At 36.9% G+C, this 10,906-nt stretch overlaps 1 protein-coding gene across 2 annotated transcripts in view; it reads right to left on the minus strand.

The window, feature by feature from the left end:
• Positions 1-10,505, minus strand: part of ift80 (intraflagellar transport 80 homolog (Chlamydomonas)) — a 55,492-nt gene extending 44,987 nt beyond the window's left edge. Inside the window, exons 1-8 of one of the 2 annotated variants that reach the window (XM_041994807.1) lie at positions 10,225-10,505; positions 9,962-10,022; positions 8,791-9,012; positions 6,966-7,076; positions 6,753-6,821; positions 4,460-4,569; positions 1,172-1,261; positions 600-737 (exon numbers count right to left, since the gene is read on the minus strand). In XM_041994807.1, the coding sequence (XP_041850741.1) occupies positions 600-737; positions 1,172-1,261; positions 4,460-4,569; positions 6,753-6,821; positions 6,966-7,076; positions 8,791-9,012; positions 9,962-9,998 (777 nt within the window). In that variant the 5' untranslated portion in view covers positions 9,999-10,022; positions 10,225-10,505. Of the gene's footprint in view, positions 1-599; positions 738-1,171; positions 1,262-4,459; positions 4,570-6,752; positions 6,822-6,965; positions 7,077-8,790; positions 9,013-9,961; positions 10,023-10,149 lie in introns of both variants that reach the window. The other variant, XM_041994806.1, reaches the window with a different exon arrangement.
• Positions 10,506-10,906: the final 401 nt, after the last annotated feature.

Consider the following 10,906-nt stretch of genomic DNA (forward strand, 5'->3'; position numbering starts at 1 on the left):
TAAGTTAGATGACATAAAGTAGCTGTTCTGATGGCTCTAGTTTACACAGCAGTTAGGTTGGCTTGTCTGTAAGGAATCCTTCCTGATTCTCCAGAGTGAGAGTCCTCCTGCAGTAAGGGACTGGCTACTCACGAGTACTTCAGAAAACCTCACAAAAATAAAACTGAAATATCATTTTGAGCTAGTTCAAGAAATTTGTGTCTTGTGGCTTAGAGCAACTCCCATTACTGTGAATTTTGAGCTTTGTAACTACAAACTTTAAAATGACTTCAGATTTTTTTTAATCATAAATTGGGGGTATATCAATAAATGTGAAAAAAAAACTCAGTTTAAAATCTCTAATAATTAAAATCTCAATACATATGTTAGCCATTTAACTCATTGTGGACGTATGCAGCTGCACAAACAACCCTCAACTCTTGCTCTTTGGTTTTTTGTTCTTTAGTTGTTAAGTTGTGAAGCATCTGTGTCAAGCAAAAACCTCTATTTTGCCGCTATAGATAAAACAAAGTTGATTCATTTCACAGTATAATCGGAAACTTCAACATTTTATCAAAGAGAAGATTTTCATGGAAAGTATAAAAAAAAGTTTCCCTTACTCCGGTCTTGTCACAGAGCCGCAGGGTGTTGAAGGAGCCCACAGCAAAAACTTCCCCATCAGAAGCCCAGGACAGAGAGGTGATTGGGTAGTCATGAGAGGACGATACGTGAAGCAGACGTCCAAAGCTGTCCCACACCTTTTAAGAAAGGACATGGTTCAAAAAACAAATCAACAGCCCCCAAAATATCCTAAAAAAAATTAGTGGATATTTTAAAATAATTTTCTAAAAGTTGTATATCATTTTAATATGAGCCGATAAACAAGTTTAGTTATCAATTATTTGGGGATGGAGAAAACCATCTACTATTAGTGATAATCTTTTCCCATAGTGCGCTACCTGGAGACGAAAAGACTCATTCTCATTAGTTTTCAGACAGCATTTGTATATGTATTACATTATGTATTGTATAAATTTCAGATGAAATTCCATGTTCTCCAACATCTTGAATTATTTGCCCGAAACTTTAATTTTACGAACTGAGGGTTTTGTAAACATATAAACACATTTTAGTCAGTATATTTTCTTTTTTTTTAAAGAAAATGTGCTACATATTGAAAAAACCCACAAACCTTATATTTACAGTCTTCTCCACCTGACAAGATGAGATCATTGACTGAATTCCAGTCCACTTTCAGCACAAGTCCATCATGTGCCTTCCACTAAAAAGAGATGGAAGGAAGGGCAAGCATTTAGCAAAAAACACATCATGATACCATCCATATAGAACTTTTATTTTTTTACTATTCGTTTTTTGCTCTCTACTTATAGGAAAACTGGTAAATCCATGCACGTATGTGTATTTTTATGTCTATGTAGAGCACTGCAAATGCTAAAGAGAATCTTTTAGGAGTCTCCCTTCACTGGTAACTTCCATCACTATGTTGGTCTCCAAGGGGGTCTGAGAGAAAGGTGATGAAGTTGGACAATTAAGTGTGTGTGTGTGTGTGCTTGAACTACTGCATGAATGTCTGGTAATGGCTGAGAGAAAGCAAAGCACACATTAAACTCTCCCCTGTTTATCCAAGGTCCCAGGTGCTGTTCAGCTTCGAGAAGAATAATAAACAAATGTATACATTAACAAGAAAAATACTCACTGGTGCACAAGGTCATCTACAGAGTAATATGTTCGTAGTGAATGTGAGTGGTCATTAATTTACTGATCCATCGAGGAGGCTGAAACTTTGCCACAGTAAAGAAGTTTTTACGTACTGCACTACGTAAAAACAGAATACAGCAGCTCTGCTTTAGTTCCTGCAAAGCCTCCACAGGACAAAAGCACCTAATGCTGGCTTTGACATGTGGCACACAGTTAAGTAAAAGCAGTCTTCAAAGAAATAAAGATACATTACAACTTGCAGCAAAACACAATTTGCATCATACATTTTTACATACATCCTTTGTGGACTAGACAGTAATGGAGTTTTGGTTGCATTTTTAAACTGATCTTTTTCTGGAGCAAAATGACAATACAATGCAAGATGCATCCTTGATAGGAGAACAAATAAATATTTTAATCTTTAGTGATCCAAGATGTAATAATACCATGAATGCCTCTTAGTTAGGTATACCTTTACCAGACACTTTTGGTAGCCATCAACAAGCTCCAGGCAGAGTTTTAAATGGATATTTGACTGTTCATGACCAAGTGTAGAATTGTTGGTTTGCATGCCAGACCGACTTTTACAGTAGCACTAAGTATCTTTCTGACTTTGAAAATATACGTTTCTGACTCGTTGTAATGGCACAGTGAAATTTATTATGTATATTCCAGGAGTTGTTGCCCAGCAGTCTCCTGAAGCTGAGAAACAGCATTTCTCAACATTTTTCCAGAACGCTGCATCAAATTATAACTCAGTTTCACTTTACGCACCACATCACCCACCAGCAACTGGATGTTGATATGCACCATGGCAGATTCATTAAAGAAACGCAAAAAGACATTGTTGGAGTAAGAGAGGAAAATGAAGAAAAAAAAGACAGCAAGAGACAAGAGTCAACATCAGATTGACTTACTGACTGGCGAGAACTCAGAGTGCAGGTAGGATGCAATGTGGATGCAGAATTAGCTGTCATTAGGGGGCACCTCACTGAGAAAATTAGCCAAAATTCAGTTGTGCCTATTTAAGCTCAGGTCAAATAGTTTTTGAGAACGGTCAGCACTTTAGGGAGACCATTCCTAAAGCTTCACGGTAGCTTCCTTTATCCATTCTACAACCAGTTCTGACTTGTGTTTGGGGTCTTTCTCCTATTGGAACAATTTCCAGTGTTTAACTGAGGCTTTGAGCTTGTGTCGGGGTTAAAAGTTCTCAGGTTGTCTTCCTTTTCATGATCCTTTTGATCTACAGCTCTACAGTGTGGCTATGGGTTATAGCCTTACCTTTACTCCCTCAATCGTCTCTCTGGTCACTGTTACCAAACAACTCAACCTTTACCTCATCGGACCATAAATCTTTCCTCCAGATGATTTTTCCTTTATCCGTGTATTCAGCTGTAAATTACACTGAACTTAAAAGGTGCTGAACTTGAAGTGAGAGTGTGTCTCTCTTGTACAATAGGCTCATAGTCCATGGCAATGTAAAACAAGCTTGACAGTAGACTGACACAAGTTTTTAAAGGCTTTCAGTTCATGGCATGCCTATGCTTAGGTAGTTCATGTATTGTTCTAGACTGGATTAGTTGACGATGACAACTAACGTCTTCTTGAAAACTTTGAAAAAGTGACTTCATATTCATGCATTCAAATAACTTGTTCTTATACATTTGACTGAAGTGAAGATCTTGGAATTTGCAAGATTGAGAAATGGTTCCAAGACACACTCTCGCCTTGTATAAATCTACAACCCCCCCTCTCTCAGATCTGCACTGAGCTCCTTGGACTTTTGCATTGTATTGTTTGTTGTTCAACCAGATGAGTGCTGTCAAACAAACTCTTTTTATGCTGGAACAGAGAAGCTACCACCATCTGCAGTTAATCATGATCACTAACAGGAAGTTAAGAGGCCTTGGCCTTGGCATGTTACAAGACATTTTGGAACTTTCAGCACCACTGAATTAATAATCTGTATGGGAGTAATGGGCAGAGTTTCCACCAATGTATTATAAGCTCAGAGATAAGCCAGGTATAAATGTCTCATTTTTAATTTCAATTCTTATATCGAAACCTATGTAAAATTAAGTTATGTATGTGCTGTGTTACTGGTCAAATTAACTGTACCCAACTAAGAAGCTTGAAAGACTTAAAAAAAAACTATTAATTTTAACTAAACATTTTTAAAGGCTAATCTTATAACCTGACATGTTTTAAATGAAATTTACAAACATTTTAGCAGAAACATGACCACTAATCTTCCCTTATTACAGCAAGTTAAATTATTCATTGCTGTCTCATAAAAAAAAAGAAAAGAAAAAAAAAAGAAAAAAATTTAAAAGTGGACAACACACCTCTGTTTGCATCAGCTTGCCTGAGGTGAACAGTTTAACTTTTATCACTATCAAAACACAGTGAACCATTCATGGAAATCTTACATCTCACAGACAGCTGGTGATATCTTGCACAGTATGTCACCTATTAATCAGTATAATAGGTATATAATGCCCAAAAAAATGTAGTTATTTAGGTAATTTTAATGGTATTTTATAGGTTGTCATTTAATGGAAAACTTTTCAAAAGATAAAGAACAGTGCTGTATTATGTCTCCTTGCCAATGTGGCTCAGATACTGTTGTTAAGTACCTGAGACAAACGCATCGTTCTTTACTGTGTGCGCATGAGAGTGAGCTGTCTGTGTTACAAGAGTGGAGTCACCATTCCTTTCACCCATCCATCATTGTTACTTAAAAAAGAAAAAAGGTATGCACCTGTAAAACTTTGGCGCTTGGTTGTAGAGGCTTGATGAAAAGCTGCCTTCCTAATGTGTAGAGTATTCTGTCCGAGTCTGGACTCCAGGCCACAGAATAAACAGGAGACCCTGAAAGATGCATAGAAATAGAGATACACATATGTTAATCACAGGTGCCAGAGCAATGCATTGAGCTTCAACATATGTGGACTTATGACTCCTTCTGATGCAGAGAGGCAGACTCTCTGCCTTGTATCTCTGACAATCTAGAGCTTAGTGTGAACAACAACTATAGCAGAATTAATTTCTCCACTCAGAAGGTATCACATTCTCTCAGAGACCTCAGATCCAGCCCATGTAACAGTACTTAGTTTACAGGAAAACCAGCTGAGAAAATCAGTCTAACTTCTACATAAGCACATGTGTATATACAGACATGTACATGTTAGAGGGATAGAGTATATGTGAATGCAGGTTTGTTTATTTACAGCTGGGGGGTTTAATTACTTTTTGGGGACCACAATACAGAATCCCACAGAATAAACCAATTAAATTAATGTTAAACTTGATTTTATGGTTAGGTGTATAAATTTGTTGTTAGTACTGTTGTTAGGCATTCAGTTGGAATCATTAAACCTTGAATAAGGGGCTGGGGACTGCATTATATATATGGTGTCCCCATTAAGACAGTCATACAAGGATGAGAGTGTGTGTTTGAGTTGAGTTGTGGCTACACACGTGTGCAAGAGAAGGGGGCCTGACATTTAACCTCACTCCAGGTGCATGTGGTTTCTCACAAATGCCAACTGGTCACATGATCTAAATCTGACGAAGGCGATGAGAGGTGTTGAGACAAGTTCCTCTTTCCTCTCTCTCGTTCAGTTCCAACCTCTTCCTAGAGTGCACTGTGAAAATGGGTCATAGTACTCAAAAGAACAGCAATCTTGTGAGTGTATGTGTGTGTAGCTGTAGGTTCTGGACCAAACACCTGCAGTAATCTGGCTGCCATGTGGTGGATGGTGTGTATCTAAAAAGCAATGCTTCTTAGTCCAGGTGACCTACAAAACTACAGATTTTTTTTATTTTTTTGGGGGGGATCCCACCATCCTACAGCTCATTCCCCTAAACAAACCACAGGAATACTTCTGTTCCCTTGCTAGGTTTTTCTTCAGCCCCTGTCTCTCATCAGGGGCACACTATTTATTCCCAAAAAGAGATTTTTTTTTATCTCAAAACTTAGAGAAAAAAAGTTTAATAGGTCAAACTGCACAATGAATCAATTAATAAATAAGCCATCTGTGAATGCTGGGGAGAAAAGCATAGCATTAGGAGTAACTTCTTATGGCCTTTAATAAAACTCCACTATAAAGCTTTGAAAGTTTATGGCACTTTTAATGAAGGAAAAGCACAGAACTGGAACACTCACTCTGCTTTTCTTTTACTGAGTACAATTACATCCTCATAGCACCAAAACATACACACAGCGAACACGTCGCTATACAGCTGCGGAGCCACACAGAAAAAAAGTATGGTTTTCTTAATGACTGTAATTCTAAATCATCTTGCAATTTCTACACAAAAGAAAGAAATTGCAGGTTGTTTAGTGTGTGCAAATGCAGACACACAGAGAAAAAGAAGAATACAATGATGCAAAGTGTAGAAAAGCCTCTGAAGAAGTGGACTACTCCACATGCAGTTACTGTGTGATGTAGTGAGATGAGCAGGTCAGCTGGTGTCATGTCACTAAAGCCATTTTCACACATAAACTGTAGAGAATGTGTGGACTAATGGGTCCTGATTTCTTCCACAGTTGTTGCTAAAGCATGCAATTCACAGTGAGGGATTCTCTGCTGGAGATGCGTTCTCACAGCTGGAAATATTATGGAGTGGCACCTCCACAAAGCACAAAGGATGCACCACGTGATGCAACAAGTACAATTTGGACATCAAATGGTTGATACTAGTAATGCTCACTGATTGTAGATATTTTTGAATGTATCCACAATATGATAAAGTTGAAATCAGCAGAAAGCGTGTGAAGCAGCAGTTTTTAACTAGCATGCACCCTCTGTGTCTGTACATGTTTCAGAAAAACTGCTGCTTTATTTATACACAATCCACTGATCTTCCTACCTCCTGGGTCGCTGGCCCAGTGATCTCTGCAAGAAATCAGGAGCAAATGCTAGAGACATTTGCATTCTCACATCCAGCTCCTCCAGAGCATCTCTGAGAAATTTTGGTTTAAGTGCAAGTGTAAAAACGAAGAGGAAAATCGAGCCCGTACAAGAATGAAACTGCCATATTTGCCTTACCTTGGTTGGCTAGTGTTGAGCGTAACATCCCACTTTTTGACCAGATCTTAATCTGTCCGTCTTCTCCAGCTAAGCAATTGGAGAAACAAATGATTTGGACCTTAACAGACAACCAAGTTTATTAAATTTTCCTCTTAATTAAAAAAACAAATAGAGGGCTGATCAATTTTGTATTTGTGAAATGTTAACAAAAGGTGTGTTTGCTATCTTAACCTGTGATAAGAGCAGTTCCTTCATAGTTCCATCTCCCAGCTAAAACAGCTCCTTTGTGTGCTTCGATACTCTTCTCAATACGTCCCATCTTGGAAATCAGGTGAAACTTCCCTGTAGAAAGAGAGTGGGAGCATGTGTGTATGTGTGTGATTGTGTGCGTGTGGTGGTGGTGGTGGTGGGGTGGGGGGTAGAGTTAGTATATATGCTCCATTGTCATTGAACCTGTATTTTTCCTATCAACTAATTGCTAAGTTTCAAGTAAAAGACCGTTTTAAAGAATTTCTGTTGTTTGAACTGAAGCACTTTTCTATTTGCAAGACACGAAAGGGTGATCAGGCATGGAGACAGTTATTGAAGACGCTAGACTAACATATACTTTGTGGCAGTGTATATTAAAAATTCAGAATGGTCTATGTAATTTCTGGCAGCCTATAACTGCAAATCAGCATGCTGCCGCTCTTTCCAGTTTCTAAATTTGGACATCCCAACAAAAGTGCATATTACTGATCCAGCAGGTAGTCAGTAAAGCAAGCATGTACAGCTGTACTGGATGCTTTCAAATGAAAAACAAACTTTCAGCTTATTTCTATTTTTCTTAGATTGCACTCATATCAATAGTCCCAAGTGCAGGAAGTATTTCTGTATGACTGTTTGTTTGCTTGTAATCTGGTAAGTGTTTTCCTATAATCCCTTATCAAAACACATATTTTCTCCTTTTTTTCGAGCTCTCTTCATATATGATTTGATGAGAAACTCCAGATTGTTGTTCTTTAGAAAAAGGGCCAAAAATATACTCCATGACCAAGATGGTCCTCAATGCCAAGTCTATTTTCATTCCACACAATACCCTGTCTGGTAGAATGGCAAATACTGCATATTAGCCATATAATTACGCCTTTTAACAACAGGGGAATATTATGAATCCCAAAACAATAAAGTTTACTTATTAACTACATGTCCAACATTTAGTTTTGAAAGAAAATAGAGAATACCATTTAAAAAACATCATAACAAATATCAGAGAAAATGCCAAATATCACAAAGTATCTTCTTTGACAAGTGTGTCTGTTGCACACAATATTAAAAAAACAAAAACAAAACAACAACAACAAAATAAAAAAAACTTATGCAGCCATGATTGTCAGGCTCATGTTTCATTTTTCTTGTTATAAGCAGTAATAATAGCAACTAATATTTGTGCAACTGTAACAGTCAAGAAGCAGAACAAAGTTGCAAAAGTGAATCCTAACAGATTTTGTTCTCGTCTCAGGTCTGCCAGAGAAAATTGCTGCTTCAGTTTGTGGGTGTGTTTATGCAACCCAACACTGCCATTGGAGTTGTGACCACACATTGCCTGCCACGGCAGCGCATCCATACACTGTGTTTATATGTAATATAGGATGAAGAAGAGACGTAAGAAGCCATGCAGATACATGTCACATAGATCTTGGCACCAGTTTAGTAATAAAAAAAAACACACAAAAATGAAGAACATAAATTCAGCCTTTCTAATCTGAAACGAAATGCTTCGTGACAACTAGAGTTTAGTAATTAAATAAAAATCTTGAAAACTGAAAATCAATATACTTTTAACTCAAAATTATTGTTTTAAAATAAGATCAGTTTTGCTGCATAAGAATCTATCTGGTGAAGCTAATTTCCCTTGAATATAAATCATGAATCCTGAATTGTATTCCAACCCTTTTAAAAATAAAGAAATAGCTGCCATGTAGCTGTTCAAACTGATGGTGATCACTAGAAAACAAAGCTCTGTAGTCTGCTGGCTGAATTTGGTAAAAGAAAAAAATAAATAAATAAAACTTGCCATCAGTGCTGGTGAGTACAAAAGTGTCTGCTTGGCTCTGTTTTTTGCCACCAGCAGTCTTGGGGAACCAGTGTAGGTCAACAGGATAAATCTCTTCTGGCAATCTGACAACAAGACTGGTTTCATTGGTGAGCAGATTCCACTTGAGGATCTGATGATCCTCGCTGCATGAGTACAATTCATCTGCTGTAGTCCAACCCACACAACTCACAAGTTCCTTATGTGATATGCTGTTAAGGAAAGTAATCATGATAAATTATTTGTATCTTATCTAATTTTACAAGAAATATCTTCTGAGAGATTCTAAATTTGATACATTAGATCTAAAAATGGAAAGTACATTAAATGAAGTGCTTTGTATCTGTACTTTACTTGTATTTTTTCCAATTGTACTTTACTTCCATTCCACAACATTATTAAGATAAATCTCCTGCTATGTAATCTGCCACATTTGCTTGACTCCTTTAGTGCATAGTTTTATACTAGGAATATTTTACACAATCATCAACATAAACTTTCTTAAAATTCAAAACAATAATTAAAATTACACTGACTGTTTCAAACATTTTAGTATCTGATGTCTTAGTTGAACCTGTGTACAGCCAGGTCACATTTAAAATATTTTGAGAGATCAAAATCTCATGCAAGCAAGGATTTTATTTATTTATTTATTTTTAGCCACCCTTCATTTCTAACATGGAATAATTTGAATAAATGAGCTAATGACCCTAAGGCAAAATAGAATAGTTCTAGATATATTAAGCTGAACATACTATCCACATCAAGCAGCTAAAACATTAACATTCTGGTCACATAATAGTGATTTAATATTATTTATCTAAATTTGTGATGTTCATTTACTTCAGTTTTTCAGACAGATTGGCTAAGTATTTTCAAGAGTTTTCATGCAGAACTTTTATTACAAACAATTTCATGACTGTTATATTAACACTTTTTATTTAGTTAATGAATCTGCAGAGGGATTGTACGATACAGTGTGTGGTGTTCACGGGTTAAATCAACGAAGCATCAGAAAGCAATCATGTACTACGTTTAGTTGTGTTGAAAATAAAGACAGGAACAAATGCGTTGGCATCGTGTTATTTAACACATGTTTGAGGTGGACAGAAAACCCGATGTAGTTTAAACTAATAAAACCAAAAAAGGATATGTTTAGGTTCCTTTAAGAGCGATGTTTTCAGTCTCATTGTGGCTGTTTGCTCTGTTGTAATCTAAACGAGAAAAAGAGTCAAGTTATATAAAGTCATTTCCCTCTGATTTACAAAAAGATGACACGTCCACCATAACACATATATGGAATCATGATAAAAGCTCAGCCCATAAATCTAAAAATCTTACCGCTGAGTATAACAAAACCGTTGTTGTGCACTGATAGCTTTCACGGTGAACGAGCGTCTGCAGTTGCTACGGTACCTCTCGCTGTTGCTAATGTGACTCCTCAGATGTCCCCGAGTCTCGCCTGAAACTTGAATGCTAACCGTCTTTTGGTTAGCATAGGCATCATTTTGTCGTTACCGACTTCACTATGAGACAGCCAGTAACGCAGCGTGTCATTTATTGTACAAGGACAAGTCAATACACCGCAAAGCAGTCTCATCCATAACTATTCAGCATTTTTATCTTAGGTATAAAGACTAACTTTTGGCAGCCCTTTAAGCTGGTGAGTAAGAGCTTGAGAGTGAGTTATCGCGAGAATTGCAATTCTCGTCTTCTTAACAGTGGATTTTTAAAACATCGGTAAATTCAAATAACATCTATTAGATATACATTTAATATCATTAATTAAAAAGAAATCAATCATTACATTAATCACTGGTCCGCTAAATCTGATCAGCGTCCTGAAATACATACGATTTAATGGGCGGGACTCTTTTCTACTGTAACCAAGCAACCATTCGAACAAACTAGAAAGCATTATTATTTTGCTCTTATAATGTCATATATAAAAGTTTACTTCATAAAAGAAAATTTGTGTAACTGTTTACGATGTTCACTTCGTTTTCGTTGCATGTATAATGTAGGTGTGGACTAAGGCGGAGTTGGCTTCGTCCCCCTTTTTGAATTTTGTGTTTTTTTCCCTTGCCCTTTGAACGGT

Source organism: Melanotaenia boesemani, chromosome 9 (assembly GCF_017639745.1).
Source record: "Melanotaenia boesemani isolate fMelBoe1 chromosome 9, fMelBoe1.pri, whole genome shotgun sequence".
Taxonomy (NCBI): domain Eukaryota; kingdom Metazoa; phylum Chordata; class Actinopteri; order Atheriniformes; family Melanotaeniidae; genus Melanotaenia; species Melanotaenia boesemani.